This window comes from Mustela putorius, unplaced genomic scaffold (genome assembly GCF_011764305.1).
Source record: "Mustela putorius furo isolate JIRA1106 unplaced genomic scaffold, ASM1176430v1.1 tig00000487_pilon_pilon_pilon, whole genome shotgun sequence".
NCBI classification, from domain to species: Eukaryota; Metazoa; Chordata; class Mammalia; order Carnivora; family Mustelidae; genus Mustela; species Mustela putorius.
This window is the reverse complement of record NW_025421399.1, coordinates 2,059,932-2,081,255: the sequence shown is the minus strand read 5'-3', so window position 1 is coordinate 2,081,255 and position 21,324 is coordinate 2,059,932. Positions and strand designations below refer to the sequence as shown.

At 54.3% G+C, this 21,324-nt stretch overlaps 1 protein-coding gene across 7 annotated transcripts; it reads left to right on the top strand.

Moving 5' to 3' along the window:
* Positions 1–5,835: 5,835 nt before the first annotated feature.
* On the top strand, positions 5,836–20,963 carry ETV4 (ETS variant transcription factor 4). Of its 7 annotated transcripts, none has more exons than XM_045080750.1 (15): positions 5,836–6,020; positions 6,532–6,642; positions 6,811–6,904; positions 7,133–7,180; positions 14,323–14,376; positions 15,602–15,728; positions 16,145–16,306; positions 16,459–16,727; positions 18,739–18,798; positions 18,968–19,036; positions 19,209–19,381; positions 19,650–19,751; positions 20,064–20,174; positions 20,368–20,476; positions 20,570–20,963. In XM_045080750.1, the coding sequence occupies exons 2-15, from the start codon at positions 6,583–6,585 to the stop codon at positions 20,785–20,787; spliced, it is 1,656 nt and encodes a 551-aa protein (XP_044936685.1). In that variant the 5' UTR covers positions 5,836–6,020; positions 6,532–6,582; the 3' UTR covers positions 20,788–20,963. The 7 variants fall into 7 exon arrangements, with proteins under 7 accessions (XP_044936685.1, XP_044936686.1, XP_012901426.1 ...); XM_045080751.1 differs by having other exon boundaries at positions 5,837–6,020; positions 16,163–16,306; positions 18,739–18,813; XM_013045972.2 differs by having other exon boundaries at positions 5,837–6,020; positions 18,739–18,813.
* Positions 20,964–21,324: the final 361 nt, after the last annotated feature.

Here is a 21,324-nt window from a genome sequence, read left to right as displayed (position 1 = left end):
AACAGGACAAGGAAGGTTTTGCATTTTAGGGGGAGTCCCGAATGGCGGCAGGCGGCACGTATGAAAAGCTGAAGTCACCAACACCTTCTAAAAATAAAAATGACTCTCCTCGGGGGCCAGTTGGTCTCTTTGGCCTTCCAGACTCTTGCCAGCATTAGGCTCAACCATTCTCCCTGGGACAATATTCCAGATGAAAGGAGGGCGCGTGTATTCCGCCTGGTTTAAAAACACTGAAAGGCTAGGTAGGGGCTCCCAGCTGGCTCAGTCAGCAGAGCGTGTGACTCTTGTTCTCAGGGTCATGAGTTTGAGCCCCACATTGGGTGTAGAGTGCAGAGTTTACTTAAACATATATAAAAAACAAAACAGAATAAAATATATCTATTGGGGAGCCAGGCTGGTTCATTCAGTAGAGCACACAGTTCTTGATCTCAGGGTTTTGAGTTTGAGCCCCACACTGGGTGTAGCGATTACATTTAAAAAAAAATAAATCTTAAAAAAAATATTTAAAGGCTCTTGACGGGGTTTCTTTTTTTTTTTTTTTTTAAGATTTTATTTATTTATTTGATAGAGAGAGATCACAAGTAGATGGAGAGGCAGGCAGAGAGAGAGAGTGGGACTCGATCCCAGGACGCTGAGATCATGACCTGAGCCGAAGGCAGTGGCTTAACCCACTGAGCCACCCAGGTGCCCCTTGACGGGGTTTCTGACAAGTTCTTATACAGCTCCCCCAAAAGATGTCTCCTCAGGAGGAATCCTAAAATCAGCTTCTCCCGGGGATTGGCTTGGCCCCACGGAGGTCACTGTGTCCGTCCCTCTCCTCCTGAGACTATCACAGCTGCCACACCGAGACGAGGGTCTCTCCCAGGAACTGGAGTTTCTCCCCCCAGATTCCTGACTGCCAACTCCATCTGCTATGGGAGAGCCACCCTGTCCTCATACCCTGAGAGTCGGGGTGACACGATCACCTTCGATTTCTCCCAAGGTTCTTGAGTATAACCCACCACAATACCCAAGAGAAAGAGAAGCCCGGTCTCCAAGGATTCATCATTTTTAAAAATATTTTGCTTATTTATTTTTTTAAAGATTTTATTTATTTATTTGAGAGAGAGAGAGACAGAGTGAGAGAGGGAACACAAGCAGGGGGAGTAGGAGAGGGAGAAGCAGGCTCCCTGCTGAGCAAGAAGCCCGATGCTGGGCTCGATCCCAGGACCCTGGGACCATGACCGGAGCTGAAGGCAGACGCTGAAGGACTGAGCCAGCGAGGAGCCCCTATTTATTTACTTCAGAGACAGGTTAAGAGCAGGGAGAGGGGCAGAGGGAGCCAGAATCCTAAGCAGGCTCCACACTGAGCATGGAGTTGGATAGCTGGATGCCTGGATGTGGGGCTCGATCTTACCACCCAGAAATCATGACCTAAGCTAAAACCAAGAGCCAGACACTCAACCGATTCACCCAGAGGCCCCTTCTAAGACCTCATCTTTAGGACTTTTCTCCTGAGACAGCTCTCCTCTACAGGGTGCCCTCTGGAATTGAACAAGACATCAGTTTTATCTGTACTTTTCCTCTTAAGCCTGACACGCTCCCAGCCAAGCTGGCTAGAAGGGCTCTCTTTTCTGTGGGGTGTCAAGGCTTCCACTCAGGCTAAGTGGAAGGTGGACGTGGGCAAGGGAAGCTGTTACACACCACCCCCGCTCAAGCACATCCTCCAGAAATGGTGCCTTTCCAACCACATTTTAAGGTCATGTATATTGGCAAGATACATGTAAAGACATCTGTGATGAGCAGTGCATTGGGTGGCTCAGTCATTAGACGTCGGTCTTCGGCTCGGGTCATGGTCCTGGCGTCCTCAGATTGAGCCCCACATTGGGCTCCTTGCTCAGAGGGAAGCCTGCTTCTCCCTCTCCCACACCCCCTGCTTGTTTTCCCTCTCCAGCTGTCTCTCTCTTTCTCTGTCAAATAAATGAATACATTTTTTTAAAAAAGACATTTACAATGCCATTAGCCCAGTGGTTCTTTTTTTTTTTTTTTTTTAAGATTTTTTCTTTATTTATCTGACAGAGATCACAAGTAGGCAGAGAGGCAGGCAGAGAGAGAGGAGGAAGCAGGCTACCTGCAGAGCAGAAAGCCCGATGCCGGGCTCGATCCCAGGACCCTGGGATCATGACCTGAGCCGAAGGCAGAGGCTTAACCCACTGAGCCACCCAGGTGCCCCATAGCCTAGTGGTTCTTAACCAGGAGGTGGAGAAGGAGGCAGGGGTTGGTCTCAGATCTGCCGGGTGATGACCCTGATGAAAGTCACAGCCCTTCCAGACAGCAGAGTGCACCAGTATGGCCATATGGCCGGAAGCCAGAGCAGCAAGCTGGCCTCAGTGGGCGGCACATCCATGAATCCAGGCTTCGATACCCTACGCTTTGGAGGGAGCGATGTGAAAGTGGGACTGGGAGCCAAGAACCAAAGAAAGCCCACGAGTGGCACTTTGTTTTCGGTGGTCCTGACCCACCAGTCCACGGGGAAGAAGATCCCATCGTATCCCATCCCTACTGCCTGACCCTGTTCTCTCGTTCATTCCCCCTGGTGACAGATCTAGTCTGGGAGCCACTGAAGGGGCATAGGACACCACTTGACCCTGTTTATCTCATTCATCTGGCCTTATGGAGCTGTCTCCTTGGGTTACCTCCTGAATTCCACCCTTTATGCCACTGGGACTCTGAGCTCTTCCAGACACTGGGGAAGCCAGGCCTTTGAAGACATTTCTGTCCCCCCTCACAGGTAGACTGAAAGATCACTCACCCCCTGCCACTACACTCTCTGAAGGGGGCCTGGGAGAGCTGGCTTCTGACCTCCTTGGCTCTTGGTCTTCTGGTCTGACCCAGGTGCCTCTCCCTTCTCATAGTGTCATTGCTACTGCATTCTGCCCAGCCCTCTGAGCAAGCCCCAGGCTGCTTTTATACGAATATTTGCATATCTAAAACCCACATGGACACTTTGTAACTTAGGCTCCTGGGAAACAGGTCAGAGTCCAGCCCCAATATACTACAAAGAAGCTTTTACCCAGGCGACCTCTTTCCAAGGTGTTTTGGGGGGTGGGTATACCAGGGTTATGTTGGGCTTCATCCGTGAAGCCAGGTGTCCAAGAGGGGACTTCGAACATCCTTAATCTGGAGAAGTTCACATGTCCACGTCCTGGCTTGGGAGAGTCCCCCAGCCAACCTGTTGTGTGTTCCCTCAATGTATAGTCCCTGTGACAAAAAGTCAGCTTGGGGTGCTCTCAGCCTGTTGAGTGGACCCTTGGAATGGATGTGTGTTTGCAAGGCCTCAGTTTCCCCATTTGTAAAGTGGAAAAGACCCCTTACAGGATCACCAGAAATTGAACACTGGACATGAGCAGTAAATGTTGCTTGTCATGAAGTGATTTCCAACAGAAACCTCTATTCCTTCCTTTCCCCCAGCTATCCCAAGCCCTGGAAAAGGCTCGACTGTTCCCCCTGGAGATGTAGCTGTTTGGAGTCTGGGTGCCAGGTGACAGTAGGGGCAATAGCAGCGAATGGCATTTTGCCTCACTCAGCCAGCCTGCTGAGCCAGAGCCGGAGGAAGAGCCGGAGGAGGGGGTGGCTCTCAGCTGGGACCCCGGATGGGTAGTAGAAAGGAAACACTTACTCTCAGGAGAGCTGGGGACTTCCAGAGAAATGCAAAGGCTCAGAACCACCGAGGGCCCCCACCTCGAGCGCCCCCTCTGGGACCCACTGGAATCTTTTTCATTGTCATGGAGACTACTACTTTGGAGCTGCTTTCCTAGAAGAATCCTCTGTCCTCCTCCCCCACTTCTTTTGGCCCTGAGACACAAGCTCCTCCCTGAACTGGTTCCATCCAGCCCAAAGCTGGGATTTGCTGGGGCTTGTCTCTCCTGCTTTGGGCAAGCTTCCTGCTAAGCTCGATTAATTTGGTCTTTATTGCACATATTCACTGAACTAGTATTTCAAGGGACTCTCCTAAGCATGAAACAGCTAGGGGAAAATTTTAAGAGACAAAAGAGACCTCCTCAGGACCTGGAGAGCTCACCATACTTCGGGATGATCATGAGGCAGAATGGAAGACATTGACAACAGAGATACAGGCGAGAATGTTGTGTGGGGTCGTTAAGAAACTGACTCTGGTTACCTGGAAGGCTTCCTGGAGGAGAGAGCCAATAGACATGAACCTCAAAGAATAGTTCCTCAGAAAAGAGAGAGAAGTTTATTTTCATGTGTCCACGATGATCTCCTGGAATGAACACTAAGTAAAATAGATAGCCCTAGATACTAGAGGTTTGGTGTTCAAGTCCCAGTTCTAACACTGAGCAGCCTAAAGAGCTTACCAGTATCATTTCCTTCTCTGAAATGCCACTGCCTTGTTGTAAAGTGAAGGTGTTAGATTGGACAAATTTTGTGGTTTATTACATAAATTCTCCAGCCAACATGGGGTCCAAATTTACAACCCCGAGATCAAGAGTCTTGTGCTCTAAAGACCGAGCCAGCCTGGTGCCCCAGGTTAGATGAATTTTGAAAGCAGCCCCAACTGGCCTGCAGTTCAGCTACTCTCTAGTGTGTATCGCAAGTAGGCAGGGGGCAAAATCGGGCTCTCTTCAAGGGAGTGTATGGACTGTAGACGCAGAGGTTGTCTCAGAAAGAGGGCCTGGGGGACTTCATGTCCTGTGTGCCCCCCAAGGCTACAGCCTAAACAGCCCAGCTCTTATTGAAGGGGTCTGTCTTGGTCACAGCTTTCTGCCTGGCACCCAGCACTTTGTCTGGCACACACACAAAAAATGTTTATCCAACGAATTGCTGAATGATTGAGCGACTAGAGACTGACCAGCTTTTTGGCTACACTGAAACCAATCCTACCTCCCAGGTCATCAAATGCCTTAGGGCTTTTCTCCCTAAAACCCTGTGTTTGCTCTCAGGATTAAGAGGAAAGATGGCTGAGAGGGAACTGCACTTTCAGAGGTCCATGTGGGCGGGGGGGGGGGGGGGGGGGGGCGGCTCTGGTTTCTGCTGCAATCAACAGAAAGTGGGTCACAGAACAGCTCTGCTGAGCGGACCCTGTTAGAAAAGCCTGGATTCCGTGCTAACTTACATTTGTTGAGGGCCTACTGTGTACCAGTTGTTGTCACAAAGCCTTAATTCATTTAACTGTGGCCTCAAAGGGCTGCACAGAAGAAGGTGGGAGATCGGGAGCTGTAAACCCAGCTGCCTGAGTAAGGGCAGCCAAGTCACCACCCCTTACTAAGCTTTCATTCTCAATCTCTGTAAAATGGAAACAATAGAATCACTTCGCCAGGTTATGGGAATGAAATGAGCACGTGGAAGCGGAGCGCTTCATAAACGCTAGTTATTATTGTTCCTCTGGGCACAAGTCCGCTCGCCTCCCCGCAGGGCGCACACAGAGACATGTTCACACTCCCACGTACACGCAGATGCAGAGACGTGTGCAGGCGCCAGTCGGGTCAGCCCGAGGAGCTCGCCGAGCCTCACACCCAGGGACACCGCGGAGCCCAGCCATGAAGCCGTCGGGTTCTCAGCTTCGCTCCTTTTCTCTCAGCTCTTTATGAATGAACTCCGGCCGCTGAGTTTATTTTTTTATGAATGGGAGCCCGAGCCGTGAATGAAGCCGGGAGCCACCCCCTACGTTCTGATTGGCCCCCGCGTCTGGGAAACTCCGCCCCCCACGGCTCTGCCGGGCGAGTCTCCGGATTGGCGGGCGTGCCCGGCCCTGGGGTTTCATTCACAAAAGTCAATGAAACAAAGGGAAAGGGGTTGGGGCGGGGGGGGCGGGTAAGAGAGCCGAGGCTGAGGCGGAGGAAATGCACCAATCAACGGCTCCCCCGGGCTCACAACTGTCGGCGGCGCCCGGAAAACAAGCGGGTGCGCGGGGGACCCGGGGCCGGGGCCGCCTTGCTCCGGCCTAGCCCCGCGGCCCTCGGTGCGGCCCCGGGGCAAGCTCGCGACCCCCGGCGGCTCCAGCTCCGACGCCCCGGCCTCAGGTGAGGCGCGGGAGGGGGAGGGAGGGAGAGCCTCTGCGACTCCTCGCCTCGCCTCCAACACACTCTGCACTCTATAACCGCCGCCTCCGCAGATCCTAGGGCGGAGGGGGTGGTGGGAGGCGCTGGGAGTCCGGGTTGGAGGGGGCGCGGGAGTTGTGGGCGTGCGAACTGTGCGCGCCTCGCCCGCTCCTCCGCGCACGAGCGCGCACACACACACACACACACACAGGTCTTATGTAACCGAGCTTGGGCAGAGCAGGGCTGCAGAAAGCAGCCGAAACGGCGAGCCCGGCTCCCAGGAGCAGGTGGGACCTCCTTTGGCGGGAGGGGAGTGGTGGCGGCGCTCAGCTCAGCAGGCGGAAACCTTCCCATCGCCAGAGTGAGTCGGAGAAGTTTTGTTGTCGGACCCAGAGCCTCGTGACTGCCCCTCCCTGCTGCCCTTCTTACCCACCCCCACCCCGCTGCCTTCCCTGGACGGTGTGCGAACGCAGCCCGCCCCCCCCCCCACCAGGTCTCAGCCCCCGCGCGGGGCCCAGGCAGTGCGGCCAGAGGGAGCGGCCGGATGGAGCGGAGGATGAAAGGCGGATACTTGGACCAGCAAGTGCCCTACACCTTCTGCAGCGTGAGCGGCGCGCCGGCCTCCACGCTCGCCCCCGCCCTGCACCCCGCCCCACGGCCCCTTCCCCGCTGCCCCCACGGGGTCCAGCACAGCCCCGCCCCTGTGTCACCCCGGGACCCCAGACCCGGCGGCCTCAGGGTGACTCGGGGGCATTCCCTCCCTTCCTCTAAGAAATCGCCCGGAAATGGGAGCTTGCGCGAAGCGCTGATGGTCCCGCAGGGGAAGCTCATGGACCCGGGCTCCCTGCCGCCCCCCGACTCCGAAGGTAAAGAGCCGGAGAGTCAAACCGTGACCCTCCTCACCTCCCACACCCCGAGGGCCGATCCTGGAGCCACCTCCCTGTTCTCCAAAAGACTCCACTCCAAGGGACTCTGATCATTCTTGAGCCCCTAACACCAAGGCGGTGTGGGGGGGTCACCACCCGGATCGTTAGGGCTCCCTCGGTCTTACCGTCGCCCCCACCTCACCTCCAATTCCATTATTCACTCCGCAGATCTCTTCCAGGATCTCAGCCACTTCCAAGAGACGTGGCTCGCTGAAGGTGAGTAGTTTTGTGACCTTTTCTATTATGGGGTGGGGGATGCTCTCTACTCCTGGTATTCCAACCCCACTTCTCCTCTCTCCCAGCCTCAAGGAACTCTCCAAAGACACCCCCCGCCCCCAGTCCCCTTACTCCTAGCTCTCCCCAGCGCCCAGTGTGGACACTTATATTGATATTTATTTTCTCTGCCCTGAGCCAGGCTTGTGTAACTAGGCCTGGGGATGAATCAGACCATTGTGTGGGGTATTTGCTTATTTGAATGGAACTTGGCCCCAGGCCCGTTTTCCTGGTAGAAATTTTCATTTGCAAAGTTTGTTTGGCAGCAACCTCCCGACCGAGGTGTGTGTTGTGTTTGTGTGTTGAGGGGGGTGCAGAGTAAGGGACTGGAGGATGCGGGGAAAGAGCAATTAATTTGTAACCTGTCTTCAGGAGTTGCCAAAACATTGATTTTTTCACCCCTTTGGTTTCGCTTCTTCCCAACCCCCCAGTGCTAAACAATTTCCTTCTGAGCCAAAAACACAACAGAAGTTTAAATAATTATTTTTTCAGCACTTTGGCAGAGAGGGCCCAGGGCTTCTCCCCCAAATAGCCCTGATTGTAATTCTGATGGCAATCGACCCTCCCTCCTCCTTCTCTCCGGAATACTTCTGCCCCAGGCAAATTCCCCCTACTTTGGCTAGGGTGTTTGCTGGTGGGTTAACTTCCAGCCGGCTGGTGTGGGGTCAGGAGCTGGGCCTCCTCTGGGTTGGGAGCTGTGTTCTCAGGCTCTTCTGGTTGGATCTCTCAGTGCGTTTTGGTGGGGCCTCAGGGTGTCGCTGGGAGGTGGTAGGTAGAAGGCTTATGGTGTTTAGACAGTCTGAGAGGGAAGGGTTAATACCCCCATCTTAAGGTCCCTTTATTTGAACATTCTGAAAATCAAGAAACCACACACTAGGAACCCCTTACTAAGGGCTTTTCTTCAGAATTTCCCCATCCCTTCACCCGGGTATCTTAGGTGATTTTTTTTTTTTTAAAGCCCCTGTCCAGCTCCTCTGAACCATCTTTAAAAGCTTGAGGTAGAAGGGAAAAACCCCTGAGATCCTTGGAGTGAAACTGTCTGCCTTGACTACCGTGGTATCCCCCAAAATATGTGTATTAGCAAAACAGCTATTTAGCATATAGCAAACACTCGAGACACTTTGTGGAATCCTGGAATCCGTGACCGAAGGGCTGTATGGGTGCTGGAGGGATCTGGGGTTCCTGGGGAGGGAACGATCACATCTGCCCAGACTCTGTAAGCCCTGTGTGCCCAGCTCTGAGTTCTGGGCAGAACATATGCCCAGTCTGCCCATCCTCCTCTTGAGGTTCCGGAGCTGGGCTGGAGCTGAAGAACGCAGGGGTGTCAGTTTCCACGGTCTCTCCAAGACTTCCTTTCCCAACGCCCGATTTCTGTCTGGCTTGCCAGCCTTTTCGCCTGTCAGTGGAGGGTCCCTCTGCTCCCCTCAGCGGGCAGCTCCCAGGGCTGTGTTATAGGGGGTAGGCTCAGAGGTTGGCATTTTGGCAGCAGCTGGTCCATTTGTGCCTGGGTCTGGAACGGGAAGGGGAGGAAAAAATGCTCTCTCAACCTTGGAAGCCCCACCCCTAGGCGGTGGGGGTCTGGAGACAGTACGGGTGTCTATCCGCATGTGTCAGTGTGAGGATGAGTGTGTGCTGGGAGTCCCTGTACATTTAAATCCAGTGGGTGGGGAGGTGGGGGTGGGGATCTCCTTGGTTCCCTCTCCTTCCTTCTGAGGGAGCAGCTCAGGTTCCCAGTTGGCGATGGATGGCCAGGCCTGAGAGGGGGATGCTGAGCCCACTCGCTCCTTCTCATTCTCTCTGCGGAGACAGATGCAGCTGCCGGGGCCCTGTCCCCCTGCACCATCCCAGCAGCACCCCAGCCTCCTCTCCTGCCTCTTCCCACCAGGTCAGTGACCCCAACAGCCCAGAGGGAGCTTTGGGGTGGTAGGGAGGGGACTAGCTTCTTTGGAAACTTGCCAGTGGTGGGGTAGGTACATCAGGAGGAATGGGGGCTGGAACCCAACCTCCCCACCGCAAGTTTGATTTTTTTTTTTTTAAAGGCCCAATTTGGAGAGAAGCAGTGGCTCCTTGTAGTGTGGGTGGGGCTGTGAAGAATTTGGGGGATGCCAGGTTAGGTCTGCAAGGATGGGGTTGTGGGTCAGTCTGATGTCTGGGCTTATTTATGGGTATAAGTGGGGCTCTGTAGAGACAGCTTAGACATCTTTGAATTTTAGGTTTTTCTAGATAGTGTGTGTGTCGCGGTGGGGGGTTGTCTGTTTCGGGTGCCTGGGATCTGTTGAGTTGCTACAGAAAGAATCAGTCTGCTGTAGGGAGACCCGGGCTCAGGCAGGCTGGGCTCGGGATGTGTCTGGCTAGGGTCAAAAATGTGCTGCTTCTGATCGAAGGTTTCTTTCTGGGCTTGTTGGGAGCCCTCGGGAGCTCTCAGGGACAATGATTTGGGTGTAATTGGTAGCAAGGAACATTGAGTCTGGGCCACGTATGTCCTTTGTATGAGGCTGGGGTCTATAATGGAGAGTCTGGATTCACAGAGTCTCTCGGTACGTTGCAGGGGTCCTTACGCCCTCCGATATCCTGTGCAAAATTGTTAGGGGTGCACCATGCACAAAGGAATGTGGATTTTTCTAGAAAGAGAAGGTCCATAGGTTTTACGGGATTCTTAAAGGGGTGGGTCTGCGCTCCCCTTTTCAAAAGGTTTACTGCTCTCAAATATTCCTCTATGGTCTTCAGTCCCTTTGCCCTTTGGTTCCCCCACTAACCATCACATTTGCAAGTCCAGAAAGAAAGCCAGTGTGTGAAGGTTGTGCATGGAGGATACGTTTTACCCGTGTGCTGCCATGTAATAAAAAGGAAGTAGAATGTGTGAATCCGTGTGTATGCATGCTGGTGCCTCGGTGTGTCTGTGGGACGAGATGGGGTTAATCCCCTCCCCCAGTTTCTCCTAGCTACAATGCCTCCTTCTACATCTTTCTGTCTCCTCCCCTTCCAGAAGGCTCTTGGGGACAAATGTCCCTCCATAGATAGAGAACTGGTTCCTTCCAGTACAAGAGGCTGCCTGGGTGGGGCAGGGTTAGGGTGAGAGACAAGGCTAGTGGTGACACAATGGAGCAGAAACTCCAGAGAATGTCTCCCCTGCCTCCACTGGAACTCCTCAAGAGGCCCCTTTACCCTGGGATCGGACCCCAGGAAGGGGAAAAGGTGATGGGGCACAGAGGGTGTAGGTAGATGGCCAACCCGGGGGGCGGGAGTTAACTGCTTGGCTGCTTTAACCTCCCAATTCTCTCGGAGCCCAACTTGGGAGGCTCCCAAGCCCCTTCTCTTCTACTGACCACCCCCTGTTGGAGGGACTTTCCCTAAAATTCCTCTCTGGCACGATGCTGGCGTGGCACTTTTCTCATCTCCTCCTTCATCACATACCATGTCCCTAGGCAGATAAACTCCACCTTCATGCCCGGATGGAGTTGGGGGGCAGCCCCTGGCACACAAGCTTGGCAGCCAAAGTCCACAAATAAGTAGAGTGGCGTGTTCTTAAGATGAAACATGGTAATTAGAAATTCTCCTGCTCTCCAGGAACTCGGGGCTCAGTGTCACTGTTCCTGTTTCTGTTCTTGTTGGCAGTCTCTGAGCCAGGCCCTATCCTGTCCCTTTGGTTTGAGAAGCCAGTATTCTGGGGAGGGGCCAAGCAGAGACTGGGATTCACACCACAGCCCGGTTTTGTCTTAACTGCCTTCTCCTGGCCCTGGGAAGAAGATGGCGCCTCTTATGGGGTATGGTCTGTGTGCCGGGGGTAGCCTCCCCTGGGACCACTGGAGGTGTGGGGGTTCAGGTCAGACCTTCAGGTGTGAGGTAGGAGGAAAGGTAAGATGACCCCTAGGGCTCTGTAGCCGATGACTGGCCTGTGACGCCAGCAGGAGATGCCCCCAGCCCATTACCTCAGTGGAAACCGGCAGTTAATGAAGCCCCAAAGGGGGCCCGGAATGCGTCAGCCTCCCCCATGTTCTCCACCTCCCCTGCCCTCGGGACCCTCCTTGTCTAGGTCGCAGGGATAGAAATGTTGTTCATCCTGCCAGCTTTAGGGGTATTGCCTGTGGCTGGACCAGAGGGCACATCAGGGATGAGCTTGGCCCTTGTGCCCCAAGAGTGTCCCCCCTCCTTATCTAGTGTTTCCCAAACCTGCCTATTCTGAAGGGCCACTGGGGATACTTGTTAAGAATACCTCGGCCTGGAGCCCAACCCATGCTTATGGACTGAGGCTCTGTAGGGGTGGGGACTGCGAAAGCCTGCGTTCTTTTTAAGTAACTTTGATGCTCGAACTCATCACCCTGAGATCAAGAGTCACATATGCTGTACCTATGGTCTGAGAGCCAGCCAGGCACCCCAGGAATGTGTATTTTTAACGGTATCTTGGGGATTCTGGATTTGGGTCCGTTTGGGGATGGTTGCCTTTGTGCCTCAGCTGTGCTCCTGAACAGAAAACACACTGCCTGTTTTTGCCCGGGGACTTCGTGTCCTGCTCATTCATTCCATCACTTTAGAGTAGTTTTCTGCTGGTTTTTCTCGAGTTCTTCTTTAGCTGCTAGTGGCTTCTGATTCTTAAACCCCTCAGTCCCATCCCTCTGTCAAGAAGTCTACTCTCTCTAAATGTGTATTTTATTTTATTTTTTAAAAGATTTTATTTATTTATTTGACAGACAGAGATCACAAGTAGGTAGAGAGGCAGGCAGAGAGAGAGGAAGGGAAGCAGGCTCCCTGCTGAGCAGAGAGCCAGATGTGGGGCTTGATCCCAGGACCCTGGAATCATGACCTGAGCCAAAGGCAGAGGCTTAACCCACTGAACCACCCAGGCGCCCCTAAATGTGTATTTTAAAGCTCTTGGCCCTTCTGATAGTCAAAGCAAGTTGAGGAAGAGTTCCTGCCAAGCAACTGATCACAGCCCAATGTATCTCTTGTGAGATGTGATTTCTCTGGAGGGAGGACCTGCCCCTACAACCCTACAATTACCGTTGGGGGGGGGGGGGACAGGGAAGCCCCCAGGGAGAGGGAAGAGCTGGTTGGTTAGGATCCCTTCCACTCCTGCTCCCAGGTGTGCAGAGAGGACACCCACCTGCCTGAGGACCGGGTCATTGTGGTCATTGTAGGGGTCACTGTGGTCATTGTATGTTTGAAGAGCTGGTTGGTTAGGATCCCTTCCACTCATGCTCCCAGGTGTGCAGAGAGGACACCCACCTGCCTGAGGACCGGGTCATTGTGGTCATTGTAGGGGTCACTGTGGTCATTGTATGTTTATTCTCGTAGCCAACAAATAAAGCAGCTATTCTTAGCCAGACCTGTTTTCCCTGTGCTGGGAAGATAAAGCCCCTGCCCTCAGGGAGCTTAACTTTCATGCAGAGAAGGTAGACAAGAAACACATAAATGTAAGTAAATGAAGAAGAAGCAGTAGGTAGGTAGGTAGCAGTATATGCTCGAGCAAAAATAAACAAGAAGATGTGTAAATAGGGCGCCTGGGTGGCTTGGTCATTAAACCTCTGCCTTCAGCTCAGGTCATGATACCAGGGTCCTGGGACACCTGCTTCTCCCTCTCCTACTCCCCCTGCTTGTAGTCCTTCTCTTGCTGTCTCTCTGTCAAATAAATAAATAAAATCATTTTTAAAAGAAAGAAGATGCATAAATGAGTTAGGAAGAGGCATCCAGGTAGCGGTGCGGTACACGCTAGGGCAAAGATAGCAGCCGAGAGGGACTGCTTTGGTGTGGGTGGCTAGAGTTGTCTGAGGAAGTGACAAAGTGAGCTAAGACTTCAGTGGCCAGAAAACAAAACAAAACAAAAAAAAACCCAGGCAGACAAAGGTCTGGGGAGGAGGAATGATGAGCTCTGGAGAGGCAAGTAGGAGATGTGACCTGGTCAGACAATGTGGGGGCCTCAGTGGCTGACCAAGAGGAAGAGGTTGGGGTTCGAGCAAGGAGAGAAGGGAGTAGACCCCTTGCAGAAAGCTCTGTGGAGCACCACCTGCTGAAGGAGGTGAGCAGGGAAGGAAGGAGTTCCAACAGAGGCTCTGGCTGAAATCCCAGGAAGAAACTGGAGCCTCTGCTGATGGGGGAAGCCGTAGAGGCTGGGGTGTGTTTGGGTAGAGCTAGGCATGGCGTCCTTCATCCTTACCGGCCTTTCTCAACTCTGGTTGTTTTGGCCATCAGTTTCTCCATCGCTGTCCGCTCTAAGAGTGTTCCCCTTGTCTTCCACCCCTCACCTTCAAGCCACTCTCTTCCTGGACTCTCAGGAAGTCCTTCTTGGTGTCTACCCTTCCCCTTCCTACTTTGATCTATTCTGGAGAGAGGGGCCAAAGATTCTGAGGTCAGGAGTGTGTATGCCCACCTGAAGGAGTTGGAGAATCAGGGTAAGAACTAGAAATCAAAGTCCGAAGGTCCTATGGCTGCCTCAGCCCCAAACCCAGCTCTGCCCACACTGGCACCCTGGGAATGTTTCTCAGACCTTGCCCTTTCTCCTAGCTAAACGCTGAAGACATGAGGCACGGTGATCTGCCCATGTCCCCAGCCACTTTCCTCTCCCACTGTCCTATTCACCTCTCCTGAGCCACCCCCTTTTCTCCATCCCTTCTTTCCCAAGTTCTCCACTTCCAGAGTTCACCCAGGAGGTTGTGTAAAACGCCGGTTCCTGGGCCCAGCCCGATTCAGAATCTCCAGCAGGTTATTCTAGGTTTCGTAGGATGTCCGTGTAATGCCTAGACACCCCAGATGTGACTCTGCTGAGAGCTGAGAGCGGGAGCTTTGTGAACTCTGCGGGGCAGGGCTGCCTTCACTTCCAAAAAATGGAGGGAATAAAGACAAAGCCTCTAGGAAAAGACTCTGGAATCTGCTCAGACAGGTTCTGGGAACTTACAGCGTTGCCTCCAGGGTCTTAGTGGAGCCCAGACATGGAGGGCACTAGGACCTGGGGTGGGGCTGCTTTCAGTCCTAGGAAGGCTGTTTTCCCCCTTCGGGCCAGTACTAATCTGCAAGGCTGCCTTAATGGTGTCTCTGGGGGGCTGCCGTGGGGGAGGGGCCCACCCAGACTCATCTCTGACCTCTCTCTGCAGCCCAGGTACCCGACAGTGATGAGCAGTTTGTTCCTGATTTCCATTCAGAAAACTGTGAGTGGAGGGCCCTGGATTGAGGGACTAGGGAGTGGGGGAGGGCAGGAAATGAGTCACAGGGATAGAGAATCACAAAAGATCAACTTGTTCTCTCCTAAAGAAAAGGGGAAGAACAGGGCTCCCCATTCTTGGATTTGGATGCCAAGACCTAGGCAGTAATGGGAACTGGAGACCTTGGTTCAAATCAGGGTTTGCACCATCCTTGCTGTGTGCTCTCCGCGTGGACATTCCTCCCCTTGCTCCCCCATTTCCTGATTTCTGAAATGAGGGGTTTGGACCAGTTGAGCAGGGCCCAGTTCTACCCTTTTAAGTCACTTTTGTGCAACTTGGGGGTGCGGGAGCAATCTTGCCCCGCAGGAGACCGTGTGACAACGTCTGTAGACATTTTTGGTGGTTGCGACTGAGGGCGGGGTGCAACAGGCTTTTAGGGGGTAGAGATGAGAGATGCTGCAAACACCCTATAATGCTCAGGACAGCCCCCCCCCAAGAAAAATTATCTGTCCCAAAGGTTCTCAGTGCACTGTTGAGAAACCCTACTTTAATGTCACATACCCCGTTCTCAAGCGTCTTCGTCGTTGAAATGAACTAGGGCACAAATAATGGGAAACAGCCCATAACCGAACAGTCCATCACTGGCGTTGGACTCAGCACAGTAGGACAGGACCTCACGCTTGCTGAGAACCAGCTCCGCCGCTCAGTCCGGTGGCTGGAGTTTTCGGACCCAGCAAGGGGCCACAGGAAAGACCAATGTTCTTCACAGATAATTAGGAGCATGTGCTTAATGGTAGTCAGCTGACATGCAAGCGGGCGCATATCCAACCCGCGCCAGAGAAAGAAAGATCCTTTATAGCACCAAAGAAGAAAACATGTCTCTCCCTTGGAATTTTCCAGGGCATGCAGGAAAACCACAGGCCCTAGGTTGGAGGTGCTCACGCCTCCAAAGGTGTTTTTGGGGGTTTGGGGTTGCATTAAGTGTTGAATTTTAGACGGTCTCTTCAGTTAGGATTGGACATTAGCCCGACGTATAAAACCAGACATAGTGTAAATAGCCAAACTGCCCTTAAAAGTGTCTGACCGAGAGTCTCTGAAAATGGAGCCCCAGGGAATCACCCGGCTGGTCTGCAAAGACCAGAAGGTGTCAAAAAGCAGAAGGTGTCAGGAGCTCCCCTTGCCTCCTCTGTGACCCACTCTGGCCTCGCTCTGCCTGCTCCCCCTCCTGCAGTAGCTTTCCACAGCCCCACCACCAGGATCAAGAAGGAACCCCAGAGTCCCCGCACAGAGCCGGCCCTGTCCTGCGGCAGGAAGCTGCCACTCCCCTACCACCATGGCGAGCAGTGCCTTTATTCCAGGTGAGCCCCAGTGTGGCCCAGGGAAGGGGGGGAGGGGAGAGGAGGGAGCAGTTGGGCAACAGTGGGATGCAAGTTAGACAAAACAACAAAAGGATTTCTGAGCCCCTATAAGGGAGCCGCACAGGCTCAGGATTTCCTCTGAGTGGTTGGGAGGGGGACAGCAGGGCATCTTTCCACGGGAGGGCAAAGTCTTTCCACTGGAGGAAGCCATCTGCTCGCGCAGCCCACTTGCTCTGGCTACGGAGAGGCGTTCTCAAGATTATACCCATTTTCAGGATTTAGGAGAAGGGAGAAAAAGTTCACTCAGGCCATTCCTTTCCCAGCACCCTCTGCTCCTCGTCCTCTGGGGATAAAGCGTTCAAAGATGCTCGCCCAGCTTCTCTGCCCCCTCACCCCTGTCTCCCCCTCAACTCCAGTGCCTATGACCCCCCTAGACAAATCGCTATCAAGTCCCCCGCCCCCGGTGCGCCCGGACAGTCGCCCCTGCAGCCCTTCCCCCGGGGAGAACCACGGAATTTCCTGAGATCCTCTGGCGCCTCCCAGCCCCACCCTGGCCACGGGTACCTCGGGGAGCAGAGGTAAGGAGACCCGCAGATCTGTGGGCCGGTTCTTCCTCAGTCCCTGAGTGTTCTCCAGCGGCCCCTAAGAGACCTGGCGTGGGGCTGGGGGGAGTGGGGGGGACACAGGGACAGCTTAAATTAATCTTCTTTCTCCTTCCAACCACATCCAGCTCTGTTTTCCAGCAGCCCTTGGATATTTGCCACTCCTTCACCTCCTCCCAGGGAGGGGGCCGGGAACCCCTCCAGGCCCCCTACCCACACCAGCTGTCGGAGCCCTGCCCGCCCTATCCCCCCCAGAGCTTCAAGCAGGAATACCTCGACCCCCTGTATGAACAGGCGGGCCAGCCCTCGGTGGGCCAGGGTGGAGTCAATGGGCACAGGTACCCAGGGGCGGGGGTGGTGATCAAACAGGAGCAGACGGACTTCGCCTACGACTCAGGTAAGAGATGCTCCTGGGGAAGGGGGCTGGAGGAGTTTTGCTGGGATTGCTGGGGAAGGTGGCATAGATTCCATTAAACCCAGGAGGTCTCCCTACAAGTTTTTTACCTTCCCACCCGGATACCGCTTCCTACATCCAGCCCACCCAGACGCTCCCTTTTTGTCATAGATTCCAAAGAATTGTCATTTTTCAGTCAGCAAACTTCTACTCAGAGGAAAGATGAGGGTGTGCAGCTCCTTGCCCTCGGGTGGCTTGTGGTTTAATAGGAAAGTTGAGGCATTGCGTCTTTTTTCTCTCAGCAAGTGGTTATAGGGGTTACCTACTGAGACCCAAGTGCTGGGCGGGACCATGAGTTGTGTGGAGCTGCAGGACACAAAGATGAGTAGGATGAGTCACTGGGCCCAGTCCCCACAGAAACTCACACATATTAATGAATTTGGGGGCACCTGGGTGGCTCAGTTGGTTAAGCATCTGCCTTCAGTTCAGGTCATGAACCCAGAGTCCTGGCATCGAGCCCCGCATTGGGCTCCCCCTGCTTGTGTTCTCTCATTCTCTGACAAACAAATAAAATCTTAATATATGTGTAAACGGATTTGAATGAAGAGAAACGCGTTCCCAGCGGGAACGCAGGATTACTGAGTGGTTTCCACCCTCTGTCCCAGCCTCCAGTACGAAGTAGGGCTGCTTCAAACTCTAGTTCCACCTGACCGTTGACAAGAGTGAGGGGCACTCAGCCAGATTCTTGGCCAGCAAGAATGTAAAGCCTCTGTTGCCGAGGCTTTTAGGAGAGACCCGGAAAACCTTGGCTTCTGTTACATTGTCACCATCCCCAAATTTGAGTTTATCTGCAAGCTTGTGTGAGAAAAAGAAATACTGAGGTTAGAGTAGGCTCAGGACAGGCTAGAGCTTTCGGATTTCCCATTTCCTAATGTGCCATCTTGTAGGGGCAGGGGGATGAACCACAAACCCCCAGGCTGCCCAAGTGAGAACCACAAGGGTGTGCCTGTCCTCCAACGTGGGGCAGACGCTGAGCCGCGCCTGGCAGTGAGGTGGAGGAGGGAGGAGGGAAACGCTCTTGCTGCTGACCTTCAAAGGATGTAGACCGGAGGAGATCTTGTTACATGCCCTTGAACTCCTGCCCCTCCCCCTTCGGCTTCCTCTCAATGGAGTCAGGAATTCCATTCACAAAATGGAGGCATGAATGAGCCCACCCTCCCGCCTCCTCCCGGAGGTGTCGGGTTTCACCATCTCATTCATAGGTGGGAGTGGAGGGGGTAGGGCGAGAAGGGGCTGGAGCTTGAATGGGTGGCTTCACACAACCCGCCTCCTCCAGGTGGAGTAGGGCTATTTCAATCCTAAGGAATGGAAGGGAAAGGGAGCAAATGGGCTTTGCTGTCAGACCTGAAAAAACACGGCCCAGTGCCCACCGCCTCTTCCCCAGACACAGATACGTTCCAGTTCTAGTGTGCTCTCGCACTCCCTCCCACCTCTCTCCCTACGGGTCTTCCCGCAGCCCCCATCCTCCTCCGTTTCCTCCCTTTCTACACACACACACACACACACACACACACACACTCACTGTTACACGTTTTCTCTCTCCCCCTCTCCCTCTCGGGGCTAGGAACCTGACCTGCTGACCGGAGGTTAGCCCATTCCAAGGGAGTCTTAGGCATGGACACTGAACCCTTTCCCCGGAGGTTCATCCCTCCCCTCCCTCCTCCTCCTGAACTCACAGGAAACAGCTGTTGCCTGGAATCCTGGGCCTTGTGCAACAGCTTTGCCGGGCCCAGCTGCTGCCACCCATGCCCTCTGGCCCAGACTTCAAGCTGAGAGGTTCAAGCCTTGCGCTCCCTCTGGGTGAACTTGCCTTGGGATTTGGTGGTTGGCAGGCAGCCGGGGAAAGAACCGGAATGCAGGCTGGCAGGAAGACGTTCTTGGATGTGGGCAGGATTGCCACCCCTCTCCCCCTGCAGCCACCTGTAACATCCCCCTTCCTTTCTTCCCCTCCCAGATGTCCCGGGGTGTGCGTCCATGTACCTTCACACAGAGGGTTTTTCTGGGCACTCTCCAGGTGATGGGACCATGGGTAAGGCAGCCCCCTCCTCTCTGCCAAGCTCCCCACGTGGGGGGGGGGGAGTCCTGAGGTCGGGTAGGGTCCTCTGGCCAGGAGTCCCTCCGGGTGCTGGGGGCTTAGCGGTGAATCCCCTCTAGATCTGAATGACCCCCAATTCCCCCCCAAGGTTATGGCTATGAGAAACCTCTGCGACCATTCCCAGATGATGTCTGCGTTGTCCCTGAGAAATTTGAAGGTCAGAGAAGTGACTGTTCATGAGAGGGTCAGGGTCCTCGCTGTGCCCTCTGTGTCCCCACCTCTCTACCCACCCCACCCCAGGAATCCCATTACCCCTGGGGAGAGGAGAAGGGGTTGCTTGGGGGACCAGAAGGCACAAACCTAACGGGCCCTGCTTCCGGTGTCCCCAGGAGACATCAAGCAGGAAGGGGTGGGCGTGTTCCGAGAGGGACCACCCTACCAGCGCCGGGGGGCCTTGCAGCTGTGGCAGTTCCTGGTGGCCCTGCTGGATGACCCGACGAACGCCCACTTCATTGCCTGGACCGGCCGGGGGATGGAATTCAAACTCATAGAGCCTGAGGAGGTGGGCCTGTCAGAGTCTGTGCCTCTCCTCCCTGTGTCTTTGGGGCCTGGAGATACTGGGACGTGGGAACATAGCAGATGCCTCCCCCATCAGTTAGTTTACCTGAGCTGAATTCTCGTCAGACCTGGGTCTGCAGACTGCTGCATAGCCTGTAGGACCAGCTTATCATTTTGTACGGAGAATCTCGGGTGCTCTTTCTGACCTGCCCCCCACCATTTTTTGTGTGCTGAGCTAGCACCCCCATTCCAGAACTCTGTCCTTTGTTCAGGTTGCCAGGCTCTGGGGCATCCAGAAGAACCGGCCGGCCATGAATTACGACAAACTGAGCCGCTCGCTCCGCTACTACTACGAGAAAGGCATCATGCAGAAGGTGGGGGACCAAGGGCCCAGGAATGGGAGGGGAAGGGGCAGCAGCTGCGGGAAGATGGTGGGGGCAGGGGAGCACTTCTCAACAGGTGTATGAGAGCTGATAATGAACCAGAGGAAAGGAGAAATTGCAGACAATTTTCCCTCTCCCAGAAAAGTGCCATATAGAAACTGAAAAGCCTGAAGTTTGGAGAACAGGAAGTGTGTGGGGAGCTGGCCTGCGGAAGGGACCAGCACGGGAGAGAAACACGCTGGGCTGTGTCTCTAACCCTCCTGGAGGGAGCGCTAGGTCCACCCAGCCCCTCTCTTCCCCCAGGTGGCCGGCGAGCGCTACGTGTACAAGTTTGTGTGCGAGCCTGAGGCCCTCTTCTCTCTGGCTTTCCCGGACAATCAGCGTCCAGCCCTCAAGGCCGAGTTTGACCGGCCGGTCAGTGAGGAGGACACAGTCCCTTTGTCCCACTTGGACGAAAGCCCTGCCTACCTCCCAGAGCTAGCTGGCCCTACCCAGCCCTTTGGCCCCAAGGGTGGCTACTCTTACTAGCCCTGCCGCCGGTGGGGGCTTCCCTGTGTACATATAGAGGAATTTGGTGTTGGGGAAACCCTCACTCTGAAACCCACAGATGTCTTTGGAGCAGATCCCCACTGGTCCATCGGTCGCCCCTGCCCAGACTCTGAGCTGCTCACCAGAGTTGATGGGAAGGAAAAATGGAGAACACTGCAAGTGTCAAGGTGGGCTCTAGAAGCTCCTCCGGGCGTGTCCCCTTCAGCCTCTTTCCAGGTCCTGCTTAGAGGCCCAAGCCACACTACTCTCCCTCCACACAGGGAACAAAAGTTTGGTCTGTTCTGGGGACAGAGGAGGAGCGTTCTCACTTTGTCCTGGTGGAGAGGGGTGCATTGAGCTCCCCAGATTTCCCCCTGTGGGCAGAAGAGGCAGACAGAATCCTGGATCCTGCATCCCACTCCAAGCTGTGGCCCTGGAGGGTCCTGCTTGTCCATTCTTGGTGCTCTGTGTTCCCAGAGGCAGGGGGAGGCTGGAGTAAGGAACCTGGGGTGGGGGAGGGGCTGCAGAGTGGAGGCAGGGAGGGCTGGGTTCCTGCTCCTAGGGCCCTTTGCCTCTTCTCTGCCTTTTCCTAGGCCCAGGCCTGGGATTCCACCTCTACCTCCAACCTCCATCACATCTGCCAGACCCCAATAAAGGCCCCTGCTTCTCCTGTTAGTTGTCCCATGTCTACTTTGCTGCCGTGGGAGAAGGAAGGACCTGGGGTTGGAAAGAGCCTTGGCCTTGGGGTGATGACCAGAGTCTGGGGCCTGGCCTTGATGCTTAGATTCCCAGATGGATTTGGGAAAAGACAGTTGATCTCTGACTTTTCCTCTGAAAAATGGACTCAGTGATACCTGTTCTTTCCCCTGTTCTATCCCCACTCCAGGATTATTGTGTCAGGATCCGGAAATAATGTTTGATGGGTACTTTATAATCTGGCCTGGTGCCCCCAGGCCACTGGCTGTTCCAGCCAGGCAGGGGCCAGACAGGGCTGGCTTGGAGGCCCTCCTGGGGCTTCCTCAGGCAGAGTTTGGCC

Excerpts from the sequence above, each read along its gene's own strand:
- ETV4 (XM_013045972.2), top strand. The coding sequence starts at position 6,583 with ATGGAGCGGAGGATGAAAGGCGGATACTTGGACCAGCAAGTGCCCTAC. Across the intron at positions 6,905-7,132 it reads GCCGCCCCCCGACTCCGAAG|ATCTCTTCCAGGATCTCAGC; the intron begins GTAAAGAGCCGG and ends TTCACTCCGCAG. Across the intron at positions 19,752-20,063 it reads AGAAAGGCATCATGCAGAAG|GTGGCCGGCGAGCGCTACGT; the intron begins GTGGGGGACCAA and ends CTCTTCCCCCAG.